This window comes from Falco rusticolus, chromosome 14, assembly GCF_015220075.1.
Source record: "Falco rusticolus isolate bFalRus1 chromosome 14, bFalRus1.pri, whole genome shotgun sequence".
Taxonomy (NCBI): domain Eukaryota; kingdom Metazoa; phylum Chordata; class Aves; order Falconiformes; family Falconidae; genus Falco; species Falco rusticolus.
In genome coordinates, this window is record NC_051200.1 from 9,543,739 (window position 1) to 9,567,286 (window position 23,548).

At 42.4% G+C, this 23,548-nt stretch overlaps 1 protein-coding gene across 5 annotated transcripts; it reads left to right on the forward strand.

The window, feature by feature from the left end:
• The first annotated feature begins 2,204 nt into the window (after positions 1-2,204).
• Positions 2,205-17,196, forward strand: IDS (iduronate 2-sulfatase). 5 transcript variants are annotated; one of them, XM_037408298.1, is made up of 10 exons: positions 2,205-2,351; positions 2,852-2,988; positions 4,047-4,224; positions 5,144-5,232; positions 6,487-6,687; positions 7,301-7,471; positions 8,131-8,257; positions 9,766-9,939; positions 10,637-10,967; positions 17,019-17,196. In XM_037408298.1, exons 1-10 carry the CDS (start codon positions 2,243-2,245, stop codon positions 17,176-17,178), a joined length of 1,677 nt encoding a protein of 558 aa, XP_037264195.1. In that variant the 5' UTR covers positions 2,205-2,242; the 3' UTR covers positions 17,179-17,196. The 5 variants fall into 5 exon arrangements, with proteins under 5 accessions (XP_037264195.1, XP_037264197.1, XP_037264194.1 ...); XM_037408300.1 differs by lacking the exon at positions 17,019-17,196 and adding an exon at positions 11,288-17,008 and having other exon boundaries at positions 2,206-2,351; XM_037408297.1 differs by lacking the exon at positions 17,019-17,196 and having other exon boundaries at positions 2,207-2,351; positions 10,637-11,263.
• Positions 17,197-23,548: the final 6,352 nt, after the last annotated feature.

Below are 23,548 nucleotides of genomic sequence, written 5' to 3' on the forward strand. Positions count from 1 at the left end.
GAAGTATTCCTATAGGTATTTTAACAAAATGGTTACCTTGCATTACAAAAAGATTTAATTTTATTCAGTTTCATAGATCTGTCAGCTTCCTCGGAAATGAGTAAAAGGTGGCGTCTGTTTCTGAGGTGCTTTAAGCTTTGACGCCCACTCTCCAGTGAAAAAAGCCATTAACTTGGGGAATATTTTTAGGAATTTCTTGGTGGTGTTAGGGTGAAGTTCCTATATTACTGCTTCAGATTCTCCAGACACAGTTTCCTGTATTTCTGCTTCATAATCTCCATTGCACATGTAGTTTAATATATATGGTTGGCTTATCTCTGTTCTATCATCTACATGTATAGAGAACTTGCACTAAATGTGCTGTGCCTTGTATGTATTGGGGGTACTGTATGAGCCACCAACACAGCAAATGTGCAGGAGATCCAGCCCACCCAAGAAGAGCTTGGCTTATCAGACGTGTTCTCCTCTTGATGTGCATGTGTGCAATATGTCCAGCATCTTGAGAAAGCATGCGTGGGCTTTGTGCTATTTATGCATTGGACATGCTGTGGATTAATTGCATCTGATACCCAGAAGCAGAGCAGTGGATGTAAGTGATACGGCATGTGGAGATCCCAGACAAGCCTTCAAAGTCTTTATTTTCCCTTTGAATTAACATTTCTAGGTGTGTGTGTGGGGAAACCAAAACCCCAAACCCAAACGAAAACCAACAAAAAAAAGGAGGAGCATATAGGAAAGTCCAGATATAAGACTATTTTCATGGCAATTTCTCTTAGTGCAGATAACTTCAAAGTTGCAGAAATACCAGTTTGCACAATCCTAGCAGCACAAAAGGTCTAATCCACCTGCCTGCCTGCCCCTGACGAGGCAGGCTTCGCTATCTGAACTTTCCACACTCGGCTATCGATTTTCTTTCCATATGATAGTCTTCAGCTTAAAAACAGTGATCAATTAGGGCATTCCTGTCTCAGAACTCATGCTGCCAACATTTTAATTTTGATAAGAAAGAGCAACCAACACAGTCCTGAAGCACAGAAAGAATAAAATTATAGATTCCACTTGAGATGCATGGCTTTTTCTGTAAATGGAGGCTTTTCCCTTTAGTTGTTGGGTTTCGTGGTTTTGTTTTTTTTTTTTTTTTGATAGTCTGATGCTAAAGACACTGATATTTGCCGGTACATTTCACTGTTGATGTGCCATTTGTAGTCAGAGGAGCACCTAACACTTGCTAGCAAAGACAAACCCACATGCCACATAGGTGCTGTTGTCACAGCGGTTTTCACATGTGAGTGAGTGAGAAGGCAGCTGTATGTGTATTTTCAATGCTGGCATGGTTCTTGCCACTTTCCCTGCTTGTTAAACGTTTAAGGCTACATAGTTATGGACTTTTCATCCTTTTATAAGCTTCTTGTGAGCAGCTTTATTGGTTGGTCTCTGGTAACCCACCAGTTGCAGAGTGGGAAGCATCTGTAGAGTAAACAGTGACTTTGTTCCTCAGAGAAACAGTGGCGATAAATCTTCCACAGTTGTGGATGGAAACCATGAAAAATCCCAGGGCTTTTGATAAAACTAGTTCCCGCTGTCACGTTTGCCGCCACGGGGAGGGGACAGCGGCTGGGGTGGGTGTCCCGTCCCGGGGCCGTGGGCGCTGCTCCGCCCCGAGTGACCGGCCGTGGAGCGTTAGCAAACCGGATTAACACACGGCTCCGAGACGGCGTCTTTGAATGCTGAACCTCGGTTTCCCCGTTCCCCACAGCCATTTGCATGAGGAAGGAAGAACGGCCAGAACGCCGCGGAGTACACCCCTCCCCGGGGAGCTGCTGCGGCCGGTGCCCGCGGGCTCCGGGAAGGAACGAGCGTGGGAAGGGCCGGAGCGAGCTCCCGCCCCGGCAGCGCTGCCCCTGCAACGGCTGCGGCTTCAGCACCGCGCTCTGATCCGCCGCGGCTGCCCTCCGGTGCCCGCCGCGGCTGCCCTCCGGTGCCGCTCTGCCGGTGCCCGCCGGGCTGCTCTGCCCGTGTCCGCCCCCGCGGCCCGCCCGAGCGCCCCGCCCCGCCGCTGCCGGAGCTGGTGCGCGGGGCCACGGCGCCACCGTGTGGTCGCGCGGCGGAACGGCGCCCTGCCGGCGGCGGCCTGGAAGCCGCTGGGACGGGGGCGGGTTGGGCCCGGCGGCGGGGCCGCACCGGCGGGCGGGGCCGGGAAGCCTGAAGCCGGCCCCGCCCGCCCCCGCCGGTCCTCCGGGAGATGGCGGCGGCTGCCCGCAGCCGTGCGGCCGCTTGGCTCTGTCTCTGCTTGTTGGGGCTTCCCCGCCGCGCCCCGGCGTTCGCCCCGCAGCCGGCGGCGGGGCCCGGAGGTGCGGCGGGGCCGCGGGCGGGGCGCCTGTGGCGGGGCTCGGGCCGTGCCTCCGGGCGGCCGCGGCGGGCCGTGCCTCTGCGGGCCGCAGCCCAGCCGGCCGCCTCCGAGAAAAATCCGTGTTTAATGAATGTTTAATCAAACGCCGCCGGAGGCATGCCTGTGCCTTAACGCCCCTCGCGAAGCTGCGGCAGCCGGTGGGACCGTAACGCGCCTCCCGGTGTCCGGCCCCCTCCTGAGCGGGGTCCCGGGGCGGGGTGTGCTGCGGGGACGGGAAACGCACCGGGGCCTGGCCGGGCCGAACGCGGGCTCCATGTGTGAAGGAATTAATCCCACTATTTACGTTCCCTTACACAGATGTTAGATGTTCTTGCTGGTTTGTTGTTTTTATTTTTTGAATTTTTAAGTATACTTAAGGGTTAGAAACTGATAAATCTGCACAAAGTAGCCTCAGCTTACTGGAGCTGCAGTTAATACGTTCCTAATTCTGTTTCTTTGCAGATGGCCTGAATGTCCTGTTGATAGTCGTGGATGATCTGCGCCCTGCGTTGGGCTGTTACGGGGATAAGCTTGTGAAATCTCCAAACATCGATCAACTCGCTTCTCAAAGCGTTGTGTTCAGCAATGCGTATGCACAGGTGAGGTAAATCACTTAATGTGAAGGTTTTCTCCATGCAAAGTAGTTGCTGGTTTTGTCACCGGAGGTGCTGGGCAGGCCGCTGGGAAAAGCAAGTATTTATTAACCATAAGTATTTCCAATAGAAAGTAAATGGTCAGGCTGAGCTGTGCTGTATGGACCTTCTTCTTCACTAAGGTGAGAAAACTATGAAAACGGAACATTTGAATTATGGTGTTTGTGTAGTCCTTGGAGTAGTGTAAGGTGACTCAAGCATTTTCACTGTTAGCAGCGAAGAGATACTTAAAAATGCTGTTTTACTAAATAAGAATTCTTTTTTTCTACTGTTTGTAATAGATCATATTTTACTTTTTTTTTTTTCTTTCTTTTGAGGTAATCTATCCTATAGACTTTTATGAAAGGACAGACTGTGTGGCAAGCATCACATACAGGAGTCAAAATCTCACTAATTGTTCTTTACTTGAATACTTTGCATAGGATGCATATGTTCCCAACTTTCTCTCTGCTGAGAAACTAGAAGTTTGAGCCTAATTCTGGCCAGTTATGAGGAATTTAAAGCAATAACTCTTGGCCCTTGCCAATCTGAAATGGATTTGGTGAGGCCTTTGCACCATAACCTGAACCTTCTATATGTTTATTCTTGTCATTACTCTTAAGGCAGTCCAGATGAACTAGATTTTGGGCTTTTGTCAGCACAATCCGTCTGCTGCTTCTGCTTAATTCTGTGTGAGCTGCTAGATTTCAAAAGCACTGTCTTTAACACAACCTGACCTTTATCTTTTTGTGCTACTACCTTCATAAGGAAAGCTTTTAGTGCTTATGAATTGGTTATTTGAAGAAGAATTATAGAGATGTAAATTTATATCTTGCTAAAAGTTTGCAATAGGGAATTGGTATTCTTCACGAGGATGCTGTTCATTCTAGCTTGAAGTGATATGAAACACTTTCACTGCAGTTCCTGAGCCTTCTGATGTTTTGCCCAGCTACACCTAAGCCAGTTTGTATGTGTTTTGTTTTTTGTTCTGAACTGATGGCCTTTTTGTCTGGCTCTCTCCTCAGCAAGCCGTGTGTGCTCCCAGTAGAGTGTCGTTTCTTACTGGACGCAGACCTGATACTACCCGACTGTATGATTTCTACTCCTACTGGAGAGTACACGCAGGAAACTATTCCACAATGCCCCAGTATTTCAAGGAAAATGGCTACGTGACCCTATCTGTGGGGAAAGTTTTTCATCCTGGTATGGTTTGAATTGTCATCTCCTTAACATAACATGTGCTTAATGTGTATATTCTCACAAACATATAAGTATCAACTGATTCTTTCCTATGTTGACAACTGAAATCGTAATAATGAGCCAGATTGTACAAAGATTGTAGGTTGTCTTTAAGCCTTGGTTTTAAATCTTAAGGTATTAGAGATGAATATATTAGATGACTTATCTAATGAACATTTGCACATCTTGTCTAGGGATTGTGGGAACAAATGTCTTAACATTCTAAAAATATGTCTGGAAGTGAGGTATCCACCGAAGATGAAATTACTGGACAGGCTCATTGTCTTAGCTCTGCATATACACGTGTCATGTTTCGTAATAGGCTGGCTGTCTGGATAGGAGATATAGAACGTGTGGCTAATACTACCAAATAAATATGAAGTTAGTTCACTAGTTAAAAAGCAATGACACTACCGAGTTGAACAATAATGCAAAACTGACCCTCTTTTTGGTAGTTCTTTATCCCAGAACTAAACTTGTGTGGATATATGGGCTTCCAGTTGATAGTAAAGCTAATTAAGGATGTACATGAAAACTGTGATTAATGATGCTTTTTTGGTGGGGTTTTTTTTGTTGTCATTCCCTGAAGTTAGGCTCTTCAAGAGGCTTGAGTCTCCCTTACCTGTCCGGAGTGTATTTCAGGAAAAAATGTCTGTCTGAAACTTTTTGACTTTGATTTCTTGATTTTCTTTTTCTTAATGGTCAAAAATAATTTGAAATGTTTCTTCATTTAGCATATTTAATAACCCATCCCCCCACCCCCCCCTAAAAAAAAGCCAAACCCCCATACCAGACGAACAACTGGAAACAAGATAAACTTGTGTTTGAGCTCTTCCTGGTTAAGTGAACTATTAAAGCATCTCTAATGATTTCCCCTTTTCAGGGATTTCATCCAATTACAGTGATGACTACCCATACAGTTGGTCCATTCCACCCTTTCATCCTTCAGCTGAAAAGTATGAAAATGATAAGGTAAGGGTGATTTGTGGGACCTTAACAGGTCAGAATTGTCAGGATGTAATCAAGTTCCCTGTGTCAAGCACAGGCTATATTCTGTGGTTTGTGAGACTACAACCTTGTGCAGGGAAGCAGCTGCTTTGATATTGTTTTAGTCTTTCAACAGAAGGCCTGTCTCCAGTTGTGTGTCATGCTAATCCATGTGCCCATCCTGCTGATGTGTTCAGTATTTCTAAATTAGTATTTGGAAACTTAAGTTACTGAGATATAAAAGTGCTTGCAAGAAAGAGTAATCTTAATTTGTGTCTAGATCGTTAATTCCTTTATCTGAAAAGTGCAGTTGTCAACTTCCATGCTAATCTTGCTCTGCTTAGTAAGTGACAAAACATTGTCAATAGGCTTGGTGAACTTAATTCAATAAAGAGCTCAGGGCTGAAGGGGTGGAGGGGGAGGAATCCTGGAGTATCTGTTACTATATTATCTGATTCAGTTTTCTGGAACGTTTGTTACTCTCAAGCGTGGCCCAAAAGAATGTGTTTTATGTTTATGCCAATGTTGCGATAGCATCATGTGCTGGTATCTATATGCTACAAAGCTAGAAGCTCCAGCCATGAGGCTACAGACAGCCTTGGAGATGCCTTGTTCTTGCATTTACTGCTGAAAAAGGCTGGTTTTAACAGCAACAGTATTTGTATCCATGACATACTTTTCTTTATGTTCATTTAGCAACTCTCCCTAATACCCTGCTGAGGCCACCTTTTCCTGGCAACTGTTTAGTCTAACTTATCTTTCTTCACTGATTATACAACAGCCATCGCTGGCGTTGGCTCAGAAATGAAGTCATTAGCTTCCAGGCAGCTTTCTATGAGCTCTTGGGATCAAAAGGAGTAAAAATGCATGTGTGTAGCATAACCAAATTCTGCCTTCTTGCCAGTAGGTCAGACATACTATTCATCATAGAAGCTGTGTGTTTTCCCATTTGACTACATTTAATCTTCTGCCCAGCTTTAGAGATGATTCTGCTTTTCCATAGACATGGAAGTTGCATTCTTCAACTTCTGAAGCTGTCTGCTCACTCATCAATGTACTTGGCACCTCTAGTGTTTGTATAAATTATGAAATTTCTTTTCATATCCAATCTGCAGTCTTTTGTCGGTAGAAAGATTGAGAAACAAATTAGTTTGAAAGTTACGGAACAGAGGATTTCTTCTTTGTTTTTACAACTTCCATAATTAACTCTTTTTTTTTTTTTTTTTTTTTTTTTTTAAGACTTGTAGGGGAAAAGATGGAAAACTTTATGCTAACTTGGTGTGCCCAGTAGATGTGACAGAAATGCCCAGTGGTACTCTGCCTGATATTCAGAGCACTGAAGAGGCCATACGCTTACTGAATGTTATGAAAACCAACAAGCAAAAATTCTTCCTGGCTGTCGGTTACCACAAACCACATATCCCACTGAGGTACCCTCAGGTGAGGGAACTGGAGCCTGCAAGGAAAGGAACTTAGACAAGTGTTACTTTTGCTTTTCAAAGGTGTTCCCACAAATGCATTATTGCTATTGTTTCTGGAAAGCAAGCTGAAAACCAGCCTTGATTTGGTGTAACTTTAGCAGTCACCTATGGTGCGTTTTAGAATGCTTAATGAGGATGAGTTGTGACTGCTCAGCCAAAAGCCAGGCTTCTACCTCTTTAAGAGTGACTGCTGTTGTATGGAGATAGTGTTCAGCTTGATGGACTATGACATAATGAGGCCTTACAAGATCTTGTACTCCATTCCCTATTTGAGTTGGTGGCAAAACTCCTACTTATTTCAGAGGAAGTGATGTTGAACCTCCTATTTTTGTGTTGCTTTGAGATACAGGAGGCTGTTTTTAGGCACTTACTAACTCAGTATTTTTCAGGAATTGCTTGGGACTGACTAGCATAGCATTGCTTTTACCCTCTGGGAGAAGGGGAGTGAAACCTTGCAAACTGTAAGAATATTAAAGGGTCATGCAAGGGGAAATGGTTGCTGCTTTACAACAGTAAGTTTGCAATAGACCTTAGAGCTGAGGGCAGTCTTTATGTGTGTTTGTATTGTAAAGGAATTTCTCAAGTTGTACCCCTTGGAAAATATCACATTAGCCCCAGATCCCTGGGTGCCTGAGAAACTACCTTCTGTGGCGTACAACCCCTGGACGGATATCAGGCAGAGGGATGATGTGCAAGCATTAAATGTTAGTTTCCCCTATGGACCACTTCCAGATGACTTCCAGGTAAGCTGCCAGTACAGTGCACTGAAGTCAAACTGCCTTAACTTGTTCAAATGCAAGGGACCAGTCAGCTGCTCTTAGATGTTCCCCAGTACTCAGCAACTGACAGTTTGCAAATACTATGAATTCCCTGCCTTGCACACTGTCTCCTCTACCCTTGTATGCAAACCTTCGCTGTAACTGCAGTCAGGCTAGCCTGTGTGGGGAGGAAGAGATCAGCCATCAGCTAGTGATAGTAGTATGTGCTCCTGGTTTGTATACAAGGGAATGTTTGTAGCAGATACCAATGTTGTGTTTGTTTCATTATCTGAATCTGTTTATCTGCTTCAAGCCATCACTTGGTATATCTTCTTTTGCAAGACTTTTACTTTCCAGTGCTTATGCCAAAATAAGGTGCACTGGCTGGATGCTGAGAGAAGCAGGGCTGATTGGTTTACAACATCTTGCTTGAAAAAACTTCTGGGAGATAGAATTTTCTAACTTCCCCCTCCCTGTTTACCTTTTCTGGGATGTTAATCAGGCTACAGCCACTTAAAAAAGATAAAGTTTTACAAGTAAAGTCCTTTAGTTCATTTGCTTACACAGCCATTCACTGGTTCTCCTGTGTGTGAGTCTGGGGAAAAGCTAACTTTTCTCCCCTCCCCTGTTTTCTTAACTTGTAGCGTCAGATTCGTCAGAGCTATTATGCAGCAGTTTCTTACCTGGATATGCAAGTTGGCCTGCTCTTGAATGCTTTGGATGATGTAGGGCTCTCCAATAGCACAATAGTAGTTTTCACTGCTGATCATGGTAAGCATTTAAATTTTTCTCCAGCTCTCTGCTAATAACTTAATTGTGCGACTCGGTGCTGGCATTTTGATCAAGTGTGTGTTTATATAATGTACAGGAGAGCTGCCATACCTTGTATATCCGGCTGGTCTGGCTGCTCTAATTAAAAGGACTGACGGAGGCTTCTGTGGCTGTATGGTTCTGTCCCCCTGCAGGCACCTCTCTTTAATTAGGTTGAGGGTTTGCTAGTGAGTGATGAGACTGCCAGGACACTGGGCTGAGTTTGCTGTATTCCCACTGCCTACCCAAGGAGCGACAGCTGCTGGGAGCAGTGCTGTGAGAGGACAGCGACTGCTCCTCCCCCTTTACAATTTGTGGAGAGCCATCTGGTATAGTGGGTGACAGGCTTTGTCGTTAACTGCTGAAGTGTGTTTTCTTGCACTTGTCATTGCTCCTTGCAGAGCATCTAAACTAACAGCAATATGGCTCATAATTGAGGTCTTGCACAGCCTGGATCCTAGTGGTAAAAAACTGAGTTTAAATCATGGGACAAATACCTCAAGCATTTAATATTTGTTTCAATATTCTAATATTCATTAAATATTGCCCCCTCCCCCGGTCCCTTTAATTGGGGGATGAATTAGCTGACTTAAACCAAGATATGGCTTAACTACATTTCAGGTCACATTTTGAGTTAATTTGGGTTGACTTCTGTGAGTGTGTGTGTATAAACAAGCCCTTATGTGTTGCAGAGCAATAGAATTAATACTCTGGTAATAAAGTGACTCTAGATGTTCCTTCTGACTTGCCACTTTGACTTGGACTTTCTGTTGTAAACTGAAATCCGCTTTTCCTTGGTGTGGTTGTCTGTAAACAGTTGGTGTTTCCAGCACCATGGCTAGCAAAGTGATCCAAAAACCCCATGTGTTAACGTAGCTGTCATGGAGCTCCTTTGTCTTCCCCCAAAGTGAAGTTGGCAATAAATCTGCCTGGAAGGAAGTCATGTTGGCATCTCTTCCAAGAGGAAGAGGAGAGCTAAAGAGTTTTCATCTCTATTGCCTCCTCAGGGGTAACATCCTGATATGGCAATCTGGCATAGATAGCAGCCTTAGCTCCAAGGGATGTTCAGTTACAGTGTTAACAGGAGTAATGGAGAGCTGGCAACTGCCCAGAATTTAAATGAGTGCTTTCTGGAATTGATCTGGAGACTTGCAGGCACTGACACACAACCCAGTTCCTCTTTGCTACTGCTTTAATGCCGATTTCCTAATTCTAATCTAGAGTAGGGGAAATAAGGAAAGGTGTAATTATTTCCTTAATAAAAGTATCAAGTTGCAAGGTTTAGGTGGTTGTTGAAATAGCTGTCCCATCAGAGAAAAATCTTTTTGTAATTAAATACAGATTGTTATTTGCCTTTTAATATAACCTTTATAACAGACCAGTGGCCTTAACAGCCAGAGTCAATTTACAGTGAAAAAAATTTACTACTAACCCAGTATCTGCTCTGAATTGTATTCTTTGTCATCTAGGATGGTCCTTGGGAGAACATGGTGAATGGGCAAAATACAGCAATTTTGATGTTGCCACCCGTGTGCCGCTGATGTTTTACGTACCAGGAATGACAACTTCCTCTATTAGTCGAGGAGAGAGGGTCTTCCCCTACCTTGACCCTTTTAGCCATATTTTAGGCTTGGTACCTCAAGGTAAATTTCCAGCATTTATTTTTTGTTTGCAGTGGCAATATGTAAAGGAAAGGTGATGTAATAATACTCTTTGCCTACAGGCAGCTTGAGTCAGTGTCATTGGCTGTGCTTCTTGTACTGATGAGGGAAAAGATGGTGAAGGGAATCCTTGGACACAAACTTTCACTTTGCTTAGGTTTGCTTTAGTGGAAACAGCTAGATGTCTGCGTTAACACAGTGATTTATTTTTGTGTGGTGTAGATGTCTAAAAGGATACTTATACTACCTTTTGTAGTCGTGGAGGCTGTCTTTCCAACAGTGATTAGTAAACGTTCTCTGTGTAGTATCTATACTTAAAATGGTGGTGCTGGAAACTGTTTTGATGGAGGCACTCTTGTGTTAAAGCAAATCCCAGTGTCAATAGTTTGCCATTGTGAAGAGATTTTTTCAAAGTAATGAGCATTATCATCTTGAAGGCTGCACATTTTAGAAAAGAAAATGGTAGCAAAAATCTTCTTGTTAAAAATACATCATAAATGCATAGACTAGCATCTTCAGAGCTAATTGCCACACCTTAATTGTCTTGATTTTCACAAATCTAGTACAAAGCACTTTCAATAGAACACCAACTAAAGTTATCTAAAAAGTTTCTAAAATGTTCTGCCAGTGTCTGTCAAACCATCATGTTCTGTAACTTGTATTTTGATGTTTCCTGTAGGGCAAAGCAAAAAAGTGGTTGAGCTTGTGTCTCTGTTTTCAACGCTCGCTGAACTTGCTGGCCTGCAGGTTCCTCCTGTGTGCCCAGAGACTTCATTTCATGTTGCGCTGTGCACTGAGGGGGCAAGCATTGTCCGGTATTTTAATGCCTCTGAACAGAATGTGGAGGAAGAGAAGGATGGGTATGATGACGCTTACAGGTGTGTTAATGAAGAACCTGTTGCTTTCAGCCAGTATCCCAGGCCTGCAGACACTCCTCAGTGGAACTCTGACAAGCCAAAGCTGAAAGACATCAGAATCATGGGCTACTCCATGCGTACAGTGGACTACAGGTATACTGTATGGGTTCAGTTTTATCCTAACAACTTCAGTGCTAACTTTGAGGATATCCATGCAGGAGAGTTGTACATGGTGGAGACTGATCCAAACCAGGACTATAACATCTATAACAATACTTCACATGGTGGTTTGCTCAAAAAAATTCTTGGCTTCCTGAAGCACTAGGGTTCAGAAACCTCTTTGTGCATGCTCTTGCAACTGAAGTAACACTTGCTTTTTTATAAAAAACTTTTCTGTTGTACAGAGGACACTTGGATCAAATTAAAATCCTGTTTGTATCAAAACACTAGCTATTGCCTTTGTCTTGTTACAGGCCTTATTACGCTGAAGTAGTCAGAACTTCTGCAGTTGTATTTTCAAACACAAGCTCACAACGCTTCTGAAAAGGCCACACAGGGTATGCAGGCCCATATGTGAAACATTTCTGGTCTTCCGTAGTGGCTAAAGAATTAAAAATCATTACAATTCATTATCTGTGCTGAAACTAGTGGTATAAAAGATGGAAAAAAAGAAACTTCTCTGTGTTGAAAGGCTGTACAGAGAATGTCTGTCATCAGTAAATGGGTCCTGTCCACTTTACCTGGGAGACTTGGGGCTGGAGTGGCCAAGGAGACAGTCGGTAGTGGTGAAGGACTGAGATGTCTGCTGTCATCAGCCTTACCTCTAACTAAAGCTGAGAGAAATTTCATGTGTTTCATTCAAAATTTAATTATTTTAAATAAAAAGCTTTGATTTGGAGATTCATGCTTCTTACCATTCAGGAGGGGATCTGCAGTTTTAATTAATGTGTATGAAAAAACTGCTTTCATCACTGAAACACTAAGTAAGACTGAAGGGTTAAGGTAACACCAGTATGCTCTTCTGTGGTTTTTCATGAGGATTGGCCCAGTGAGACCACACAGGTGAAAAGAGATGGAAACCTTTAGCTGTTGTAGCTTGCTGGTTGCTGTAGTTGCTGAACTGCTCAGTGCACATCCAGAGACGCAAACTTGGATGTTTGCACTTAGATGCACTAAGTGGGGCTTGGCAGTCATGGTTTTGGACTAGGATAGCTGAAAGCCTCCCATCTTGTTTTTAGTGTGGTGTTTAGCACCACAGGGTGTGGACCATTAGTTATCCCAAGCTATGCTGCTAAGTAGTTCCCATGTGGCCAAATACATTAAAGTAAACACGTCGGGGAGCTTGGATCAGAGAGAAATGTTTTTGCTGAGTATTTTGTTTAAGTGCTATCTGTACCTTAAGCTCACACTCATGAGGTACACTTTAGTGTGATGGCAGTAGTTTTGGTTGTGGGTTGTTTTTTTTTTTTTTTTGTTTTTTTTTTTGTGTTCTATTACCCCTCTGGATTTCTGCAATTCCATCTTGGTAATTGAGGCGCTCAGAATTTGTACCTTCTAAGAGCTTGCTCAGACAGTGCTAACTCTTGCTACCTTCCTCAATGAACTGCTTCAGTTCCTACAAAAAGAAAAATCCAGCCGTTACTTGTCTTCCTCGGATGAATTGACTTTAATATCCTAGAGAAACCAGAGACATAACTTTATTTCATTAAAATCCATGTGACAGTCTTATTCCTAATTAATGTAGAGATACCCGCCATGAATCTGAGTCTCTGTTAGAAGACAGTGGTTATTTAGTGCCTTAAACTCAATTAGAAGAATATATTTCTTAGGAACTTGTCATTTGTTTTAGTCAGCCCAAGATGCTGTGTGTTCTGCAGCATTATTATTCCTGATGAAAACATATTTTTACCACACTTAGGCATGTATACTTAGATCTTCAGCTAGTGTGAAATACTGCGGTTGCATGTAGCAGATTCAACGTAGCTACACCAATTTCACACTGGTTGAAGGTGTGTTTTATTGAGGCTGGTGCCAGGCAGAGATTGGAAGTCTGCAGCTGGAGCTAATTGTATCTCTGACACGCTTTCCTTTAAAGGAAAATCAGCTATTGGGGAAAGTTATTTTGGGGAATGTATTCAAGTGTTAAGGATTAATCTAAATCTCTGGTATGCTAGGTCAGTAACACAATGTACATCTAAAATTGATCAGGCAAATGGCTATTATCTTAGACTTGGCTACCTGAGCTTTGCGTGTTGTCCTCTGCTAAAACAACTGTAAAACAGACTTTTTTCAGGGGTACTTAAAATTATGGCACGTAGGTAAATTATTTAGGGATTTATTTGCACGAAAAAATTCCTGTACATAGCCCGCCCTAAGCCTCCCATCACTTCAGGCGATTTAATTTTTCAAGTGGAGATAAAAGTCCTCATGCTAGGTGATGAGTATTTTTTCTCTCAAGTCATTCTCTTTATATTGGAAGAGAAAAGCTGTCCTTGACCTTTCTTAATCAAAATCCAGTAATCTTTTGGGGAGACATGAAACAGAATTGTCTCTGACAACTAGTGAATCAAGACTGGTATCCACGTGCTCAAGGCAAGGACATTCTTGAATAATTGCACAAGTCGCTGAGCAGGACTGCTGTCCACTTACTGAGCCGTTTCCTTCTGCTACTGCTGCGATGAGGCTTAATGGTTTTGAGGACGAGTGAGTCATAGCAGTAAAAAAAGCTTTGCTCTTGCAAGTGCTATGTGAGTGAGTTTTGTTAGGGAATTGGCTGAGCAAAGTGCAAAACCAGCAGAGGCAAAGGGAGAAGGCCCATTTTTTTTCAAACCAGCCAAAATGCTGCTGCTTCTGGAGAGCCTGAGCTGTGGGCTTTGCTAGGTTGAGCAAACTCCACCGAAGAGCAAAAGAGCTTAACAGGAGCAATAAAAGTAAAGTGCTCTTGTGAACAGCGCTCTCTCTAGAGGGAAGAGGATGCAAGCCAAGCATCAGGAAATAAATGAGATGCCAGTGCTGACCCTATTTCTCAGGATGGCACCTGAACAGCTGGAAGAACAGCATGATGCTGCATCAGCAGGAATTGTTACCTGTGGTACATGGATGGAGAGGTTACACTGGGGACCCCAGAGTAGCCGTTGTAAGCACTTGGCACAAAGCAGACTCAATAAACAGGCCTTTGTTAATAAGCTAATGTACAGGAGTGATTAAGCAATGGAATTAAATTTTTGGTCCCTAAACAGCTGTACATCAGTCAATCATAACTCATGACAGTGTTTCTAGTGTGTAGATGTACAACAGCCCAAAATCAAAGTTTTTAAAGCAAGGTAAAAAATATGCTATGTACAAAGCAGAAACAATGGGAATCTTTTAAAAAATTGAGACTGCTGTGTATTTGGGTGTACTTTGTAGCACTTGACTGTTTACGGCATGCTGTTTGCAAAGGAAAGATTTGGGTCTAATTTCAGGCATGCTGTGCATGCTGGAGTATATGGAAATGCTGTAGCTCCATACTGTGCTGTGCAACAGATTGGAATCCCCCCTTTGGCCTGTGCTCTGTGCTTGCTGGGGGAAATGGGGTACATTTTGAATTAATAGCTGGCTGTGTGAGTTGCAAATGTTTTTGTGTGGTGAGAGGCAAAGGCAGCTGAGCGTCCCGGCTGTTGGTCAGATGTTACCTAATTAATCACTGCTGCATGTTGACTATGTATTAGTGACTTGCTGCTGTGTTGTATTGGTCAAGTGGAGTCCCCTGCTGGAACGAGTGTTCCACAGCATGAAGGATGGGATTCCCTGTGCTAGTGTGTGCTTGCTCTGATAGGCAGCAATATCACCATTGGCAAAATGGCCATAGTGCCGTGGTCAACACGCAGGTTTTGCAGGGCACTGTGCTCAGCTTATGTTTCAGACCTTTAGGATAGAGAGAATCACTGACTGTATTTGGGAAGTGTGTGGTGGTTGCAGCTGAGACCCTTCTTTGAAGGTGGAATGATTTTGGGTTGGTTTTTTTTTTTCCCTTCCCCCCTCCCCCCCCCCCCCCCCCCCCCCCCCAGTGGATACTTAGCATTCAAATGTGAAATGCTACATAAAGAATTAAATTACCCTCTTGGTAACTAGGTTTTCCAGCACTTTACAATTTTGTAGGCTGTAGACCTTCTTGCTCTTCGCATCAGAAACTGCCAGCCAAGTTAAGATGACTCGGTGTCAAAACTTTGTATGCCTCTGTATTTGACTTCCTAGCTAATGAAAATTATCTTCAGATCTGCACGGGTGGATCTTGACGACTCTGCCTACACATACAGACCTTTTAAAGTCTGTGGGCGTTCTGCTTATGAAAGAAGATAGCCTACCAATGTCAAGATCCACCATATGAAGCAGCAGAAAGAGCCTATTGCCCTCTGTTTAACACTTGGCTCAATGCTGAATAGTAGAACAACATTTTTATCACACAGTGTGTGAAGGGCCCAACTATAATGGAGCTTTGAGTAAGCAAGAGGAAATGGCAAAGTTTGTGATATTTCTGTAGGTGCACTCGGACGTGGAGCTGGGATAATAGATTGAAGCAGCAGAGAGGAAAGGAACAGTAATATGTAATGAACAGTGAAATCGGATATAAAGTCATGAGCTGAAAGATTAGGATCCAGCAAGAAGATAAAGAACAGAAATCTAGAGAGAAAGACTGGAAAGGGAAATATTTTATATCTGGTTTTAGGCACTGCAGACATCTAGGGGTACTCACATCTTCCTGTTTCTGCTCTAATTTATTTCTGTGTTTTAGGTATAAAATCTGTAAGCTTTGTACACATTGTGGTTGACTGCAAAATTTCTTTGAATTTCTCTCTGAAACATTTTTGAAAATCTACCTCTGAACTGTGTTGTGGTTTTTGTCCTGAGTGTACTCAATTTGGCATTATCCATGTATTCAAAACCCTTGCTCTTTTTGTTTGGTCCCGATGCCACAGTAGAATCAAAGCCTTTAATTTCCAGGATGTTATACACCTGTGCTGAAAATTCCCAGTTTACGCCTTTCTGTGTAACTGAAGAGCAGTTACCTGTAGGTTACATATTCCGAACTGTTTGAACGTGCTCCGTGGCCAGCCTGCACTAAATGTTTAGCAGATATCTGGACTGGATTCCTCTCAGACAGCCCTCTGAAGCTGCTTGGTAAAGTTAGATACAAATGACAGCAGAGTGTGGTCATGCTTCAGGGCTGTGTTGGGCTGCAAGAGGTATGAACAAAGTCTTGGTTATGCATCTTTTCTGGAGGTTTTAAGAGCTGGCTGAATATCATCTGACTGCCGTCATTTTTTTGTCAGGAAAATGTTTGTTTGATTAAATCAAACTGTCTTATGTTGAGATATTGCCTTGGTGACAGTTTTATTGAAAAGTTTTGCTTTGATAAGATCAGGGACCTTTGCTTCAATTTTATTTCAATTTCTATTATATTGTGTAATTTTGACACAATATAAAAGGGTATTATAATGAATGAGAATGCAATTACTTTGTGAAAATAATAAAGTCAAACCAAAAAATTTTGACCTCAGAATGAAAGTGTTCACCTTTGTCAAAAGGAAATGGCTCATTTCACAAGTGTTAATTCAAGTTTTTAAAGCAGAATATTTTTGTCATTTTTATCTTGCAAGAAAACTTCAAAATATTGGCAAAAGAAAGTGATGGAAAAAATCCTAATTCATGCATCTTTTCATGGTATTAAAAATGACAATTCTAATCTAGCTCCACAAATAATTATTCATGTTAGCACAGCGCTGAAGGCTGGAGTTGGGTTTATGTCGTTTCTGTTGGCAGTGCTGTGGGAAGAGAGTGGTGTCGGTGCCCCAGGGCTCAAGACGAAAGGAGAGAGGGGGCAGCTGGGGAAGATTAAGATTTACCTTTTACAGGTAAGGGGGACTCCAGTCTAGTGAGCTGAAATTTTTACTTAATTTCAGGCAAGAATTGTGAGCAGACACGGATCTAAAATGACATTGATTTCTTACCTGGTGCTTTTAACCCACAGCTGTTTTGGCTTTTCCAAAGTTTTCCCAATGTGGTCTACAGATGACACAAAGTAGTCAAGGAGACGCTAACATAAAGGACAAGTGCGCAACTGGAAAAGGCTTGTAGTAATTCTCTGAAAAATGGAACAGCAGCTTTTTCTTCCATTTCCCTTCTTACCCCGCCACCGTCAAGCACTGCTGTATTGCCTTGCAGGCTCACCCCAGCGCTGCTGTTGGAAGGACATTCGGGCTCCCGCTACTCCTTCCTGGAAAGCCAGGCTACCCAGCCCCTGCGGAGCCAAAGAAACGCTTCCCCTGGCCAGAGAGCTGCAGTGAATTTAAAGAAGGGCTTTTTCTCCCAACAAATTGCCTAATAAAAGGTTAAGTATTAATCACGTCTGGAAAAAGTTTGGTTTGATCTCAGTGTCTGCTATTGCAGCTTTAAAAAAAGGAGCCTTTTCTGATATTTTTTTCCCCCCTGGTAATAGAATTAGGATATAATTCCTAGAAGACAAATCTTGGCAGGTATGAAGTGTATAATATCTATCCTTGATTGAACCTACAGCCTAGCCTAATAACTTCCCACGTGTTCCTGTTTTCAAAGTGAGTTTGATCTTGTGCTGAAGGAAATGATTCTCTTTACTTGAGCCCTCTTGAATATTTCACAGCAAGAAGGATGTGATCCATTACTTTAGGGAGCCCTCATTACATGCAGCTGTGGGGATACTCATCTTTTTCCTTTATCTGCTCTGCTGGAAAACTTGGATACCTTGTTTTACTAAACAAAATCAAGGTCAGGGATGTTTTAAACAAATAGATTGGCTTATTGAACTTGATAGTATAATCATTTTTTTGTCACCAGCTTTAGCTTTTCTTTGTTGAAATAAGATTAGCACAGATTAAAACTATTTATTTTGGAGGTATAGCATTCTGGACAGGGAAGCTGCGATGGTTTTGCTTTAAATGGATCTTCATTTTTGAAGAATTTGCAAACTCTCATTTCTTTTGAGGGTTATTTGTTTCTGTAACTGTTACTCTTGCCTGCAATTACTCTTTTCCAGGAAACTCGAGGTGTTTCCAGCAAGTATTACCTTCTGTATTTGTTTTATGTTGCTCTATATTAAAGCAGTGATATTCTTTCTGATATAAAGCCATGCAAATGAGATCAGTATTTTTCACTGCCTTTGTAAGTGGTGGTTTGTCTAAGGATTCTTTCAATATTCATGTTGTGAAATAATTAAGTGCTAACCTTCATTTACCTTTATTAAATACAGATAGGCCCTGAACTAGCAAAGCACTAAGCCATTCACTTAAGTACATTCCTATTCAGTGAGACACTTAAGTGTATTAGCTAAGTATGTGTTTAAAATGCTTTGCTGAACCAGTGCCAGAAGACGGTGGCACACGCATCCCAGTGCTAGTGCCATGGAAGGGAGCCAGTGGGCTGAAGAGACCTGCCTCAGTGGGTAACTGAGTATTAGTAAGCTTTCTTTTCAGCTAGAAAAAAATATCTTGGTGTCTTAATATCTGTGTTTAATATCAGTGTTTTAAGGTCAGCTGTTCACTTTTCAGGAATGTATTGGGTTTATGTGGCAAGGTTTTGGTAGCACAGGATGGAATTTCTATGCTTGTTAGACTTCATAAGGCTCTCGCGTTTCTCTTGCATCTCTCCTTTTTCTCTCACATTTATTGGTTTGAAACAGCAGCCTGGTCTGGATTTTCTCAGTTTCTCCTATCCTTGATTGCAGATCAATAACACTTCACTTTCCTTAAAAGGTTTAAATGAGTCACAAGGCACTAAAACTAAAAACTAGGAAGTGCCAACATGACGTGCATACATGGAATCTCGCGCACTGACCGCGTGTAAGCCTTCCACCTGCTTTACAGGCAGTGCTTGTCTACACTTTGCATCGCCTCTTCGTCGTGACCGCAGCTGAAAGGAGGCAAAAGCCCTTCAGCTTTTAGCTTCTTTGTTAGGATTTTATAATAGTTCTTCAGATGCCATCTGCATGTGGGAGCGGCTCTGCCCTGTAATTCCGGAGCTCCTCGACTAGAGGTCAGTAACACATCGAGGAACGGAGACAGACCGGCACACGCGGGGTACCGGCTACCGCAGACCCCGTATCTGGCATTTGAAATGAATACTTGTGATATGGTTAATCACCATCAGCTATAAGTCACCGAGATATGTGACCGCAGTAGTGGAATGCTTCTATTGTCTGCTTTTTCATATCAGAAGCATGTTGGAAGTAGTGCTTCCAGATTTTCAACCGTAAGAAAATGTATCACCCTTTTAATATAATTTGGTTTTACATAGTAAGTTGCACATTTCCATGTGATATGTAGTTTAGAAAAAATGTGATTTCTAGGAATTTTTACTGCTGAATTTTGATATAATCTGTTGCATTGGCATTTTCTTCACACAGCGCTAGCTCATGTGCTAGCTTGGAAGAAAAGGTTGGTGTGTGAAGCAGAGGTGTTTAGAAGTAGATTACTTTACAAATAGTCTCAAAGTCCTATTTATCACATCCTCACAACTCATAGAGTATGGAATAGATCAGTTACTTTTTAATAAAGGGAAAGTTTAGGAATGCTTAAAGGTAAAATAGAGTGGGGTTTTTTTTTGTGTTTCAATTTACTTTAAAAAGAACACTTATTGTTCCTTAATAATTCCATTCTTTTTTCTTCTACTAAACTGTTCTTGCTTGGTGATAGAGGAATTGGTCATCTGGACAATTAAAAAAAAAATTATGGAGCAGCTCTTTCTGTTCCAGACACATTTCTTTAAAGGATGTCTTGAACTGTGCTGTTATTTTAGTAGCAAGTTGTTCAAATACATAGTCTGAATCATTCCTCCATAGAAGCAGGCACAAAGGATTCTGTTTATATTCTTTGAGTGTGTCCTATCCTGAAAATACTGATTTCCTTTATCATGACTAATGCCATTACTGAGTGGTTTTGCTGAGACATTTAGTTCAGCTGTGTTCATGGCCATGATTAGTGCATTTGTCTCCAGCTAAAATGCTGATTCTTATTTGAATGCTGCACTCCTAAGAGCTGCGCTCTAATTCTTTATGAAGGAGAAATTGCTGTTTCCCAGCATTCTTGTCTCAGCTAAGCTGATTCTTCCCACACACACAATGAAACCTCGGCCAAGGCATTTCTACAGTCTTCTTGCACAAGTCCTGTTTCCTTCCTTCACCAGTTTTATGTTTGCAAGCTACATTGTGATTTATGCCAGAATTAGTAGGGGTGGAGCCAGATCTAGTATTTCTAAAATGTAAAATATTAACAACAATTATGAGTGGTGTAGTTCTAATGAATAAAATAAAGATGAGATGCAGGCCTTTGTCAAGGTAATGGCAATCAAGAGTGACAGGCTTGCCATCAGTCCAGACCCCCAGGATTCCACCAAGCTCATTGCACCCCAAAAATATGTTACTAAAATAAGAGGGTAAGGGTAGCTATGCTATCTAATATAGGTTTCTCATAAGCTTGATTCAAAACTGAGCCAAAGAGCTAATTTTCTGCTGCCTTTTTTCTTAAAAGAAAATCCTTGTTCTTAAAAGAAGTCCACCCCCCCTTAAATTCAGAAGCAGCATAAGAAAGAATACAACAAAGTCTTGAGACATGTTCTCAGTGCACGTTGGTTATTGTCTGTGTAGACAAGTTCACAGGAAACCTGTTGTATAGAGGGAATATAAAGTCATGTCTGCATTAAGAAACTCTCAGTGTAATTTGAACTGAAAACTTAAAAGATATGAAACCAGGTCAGTGGGGCTCCTGTTGTGAGCTGCAAACACAGACCTCTTGTGTTGGAGCAGCAAAGTGCATTAGTCTAAAAGTGGCTGGTTTTAAGAAATGATTATGCCTTGGAAATGTTATGGGCAGGACAATGGATGTGAGTTTGAGGGCTGGTGTTTAGTTTTGTAAGGATATTATTGACGATAGTTACATTTGGAACTGCATCAGGCTGAAAAGTGGTGTCCTTTTCTTCAGCTCCCTTCTCCAGGCAGCCTTCAGGCTACACAGCAGCTCAGCTCCTGTGGCCAACTTGCAAGTTTCGCGATTAGTAACTGTGGCCCACTTGGTGTGATACCAGCACCTCCCTCTTTAGCACTAGCAAGGCAAAAAGAGCTTCACAGACAACAGACATTGATTGAAGGTTGAACAGTATAACTGCTTTTAAAAGCCCAGTGCAGTCATCCCTTAGGGTCTGGCATCTCTGTTTCTTGAGCTTGTACATTGGCAAAGCGCTGCACTCCAGCCTGCCAGCTTCAGAAGTGAATGGTGACAGGCCGTCGTCATCTGTTATCCCCTGTCATTCAATCTGTTTTAAAATGGAAACCCAAGCTTGTGAGGTAGAAGTGGGGACTTTCATGAGTTTCATCATTGAATGAATAGGGGAAATGAGATGTAGTGGTAATTCTGGGGTTTTTAACCTCTTTCATGAAGTAAATAAAGTTCCCTGCTGGTGTGACTGCATGAAAGGCACTAAGATTAGCAGATTTGCATTGTTTCACTCAATGACAAAGGTAGGCTCTAGTTTGAGCAGTGCCATAGGGTTTGTTTTGGGGTTTTTTTCCTAGAAAATGTTCAGTGTTTCAAATCTCCCATTCTCAGGGCTAGACACTGCAAACCGTCACAGGGGGAAGGTTTCGTGCTGTGGCTGAGCTGACTGCCAGTAGCAGGGATGGTCACATCGCCCTGCTGCTGTTCACAGCTGGCTGGCTCTGCCCTCGCCCTTCTGTTGGTCTGTGTCTGATTCCCTGGGAGCTGGTTCGGCTTGATAATGCAACAAAAAATACTTTTTTTTTTTTTTTTTTTTCCTTCCCCTTCCCCTCCTGCCCTCCTGCCCTTCTCTTGATTTAGCTCACCAAGAAGTTAGAGGACTGCCAGAACAGGAAGGAACATATGACCTAAGACACAGCTCCAGCCTTGCAGAACTTAGCACCTATGTGAAGCCAGATGAAAGCAATGCAATTACCATTCCCTTTCCTAGTAACGTATCTAATTTTTTCAAGCGGCTTTGCAAGGAGTGTGGTAGTTGTATGGAGGTAGCAGAGCAACTAGGGGATGTGCTTTAGTATGTTGTTGCAAGGGGTAAAGTGTGTAGTCTGGCCTGATTCCAGAAGGTGATGAGCACCGGCTGGGAGCTGGGTGAGGTGAGGTCATATCACAAACAGCAGTTTAATGAGTAATAAAACTAGGGGGATATGATACTATCACTTTCCAAATTGAGCAATCTCAAGATCCTAAAACAGTGGCTTTTTTGTCAGATACAAAAGACCACGTACACGCTGCCACTTCAGCATCATACTGGTCAACCTGGACAATGACTGAAAAAGCATTAATAATATTCACACTGGGATGTTACTTTATCCTGTGTTCTTCTGAAGATTAATTTTTGCAGAGTGTAGTTTTTACCATTATGGATCTATAGTCTAATTGGAAGTTGTACAACAGATAAGTTGTACAACATTAACAGGCAACTAAAAAAATGTTTTGGGGTGAACAGGTTGTTCCACCTCCAGGTGAGATCTGTCGGCCCATTGCAGTTGACTTTAAAGGGTTGGAACTTTGGAGATTTCTTCCTCTCTTCCCTGAAACTCTCCCATCTGCTGATACAGTCCACTGTCTTGGACTAACAGAAGAGGTCGTAGCTACGTGGTGGTGGGCTTGCACAGGAAGCCCAGCTTTAGTCCTGTTATTGCCTTATCTCCATAGAGTTATTTTTGTTATTGTTTATAGCTTGTGAAAATGGGCTTATTGCCAATGAGAAAGCAAAGAGGGGAAACTCTCTCTGTGACAATTGTCATACATCTGGTATCATTATAAATATTTTATATTATTAATAATAAATCACAGTTTTATAGAAATGGCTTCCTTTTATGGGCAGTGGTAGGACAGCTGTCTAGTTTGTAATTTTATAATTTGCCCTAGAGTCAATTTTGTGCTTATGGCATATTGACTTCAATAGGGAATTCTGCTTAAAACCTGATGGCACAACAGATAACTCTGTGTTTCCATGAAGGCAGGTGTAGGCATCTGCGCTTCCACTGCCAGTCTCGAGGTACCTCTTTGGAGGAAGGAATTGGCTTTCCAGGTGTGTCCTGCACATGAAAGGTGAACTTGCTAGGAACAATTACACTGATCCACGATGTGACATAGTTGGAAAGTTACTTGTCTTCCCCTCTTGTTTTAATCTCTTCAGAATCCCTTGGGGCTTTGCCTTAGAAACAGGATCACAACTTAGATGAATGTCACTGAAATTGCAGTGATACCTCAAAACTTTATCCAAAAAAGAAGTCCCATCATGCTGATACTGTACAAGTATGAAGACCTCTTTTTAGGTTTTCTGATATGTGCTGGAAGACGTCTCTAACCTCGGCAGTGGTCCCTGTGGTGTTTTAGTGGGAGCTGTTGTGGGGTAGGGATTACTCCCTCTATCTGAAAGATATCCTGATTCATTTAAGTGATAGCCCCCGCCCCAAAGAACAGCTGGTCACACTGAGAATTGTTGATCGTATTTAGCAGAGCTCTCCAGTTTCTGTGAGCTGAGCTAAGCTGCTGTCTAGCAGGTGAACCAGAAAGCTTGAAAGCAGTATGTATCTGGAGCAGTTATTGCCTTCCCCTAACGAGGGCCTGACTGGCAAGTTTGGTTTAATACTTCTAACATTAATAGCAAAACCACTGCAACCTACTGACTAGTTCTCAGACACAAACCAGATACCACGGATCCAG

Coding starts and splice junctions, on each gene's coding strand:
- IDS (XM_037408297.1), top strand. CDS start 2,243: ATGGCGGCGGCTGCCCGCAGCCGTGCGGCCGCTTGGCTCTGTCTCTGC. Junction 2,352..2,851: donor GCCGGCGGCGGGGCCCGGAG/GTGCGGCGGGGC, acceptor GTTTCTTTGCAG/ATGGCCTGAATGTCCTGTTG. Junction 2,989..4,046: donor TCAGCAATGCGTATGCACAG/GTGAGGTAAATC, acceptor CTCTCTCCTCAG/CAAGCCGTGTGTGCTCCCAG.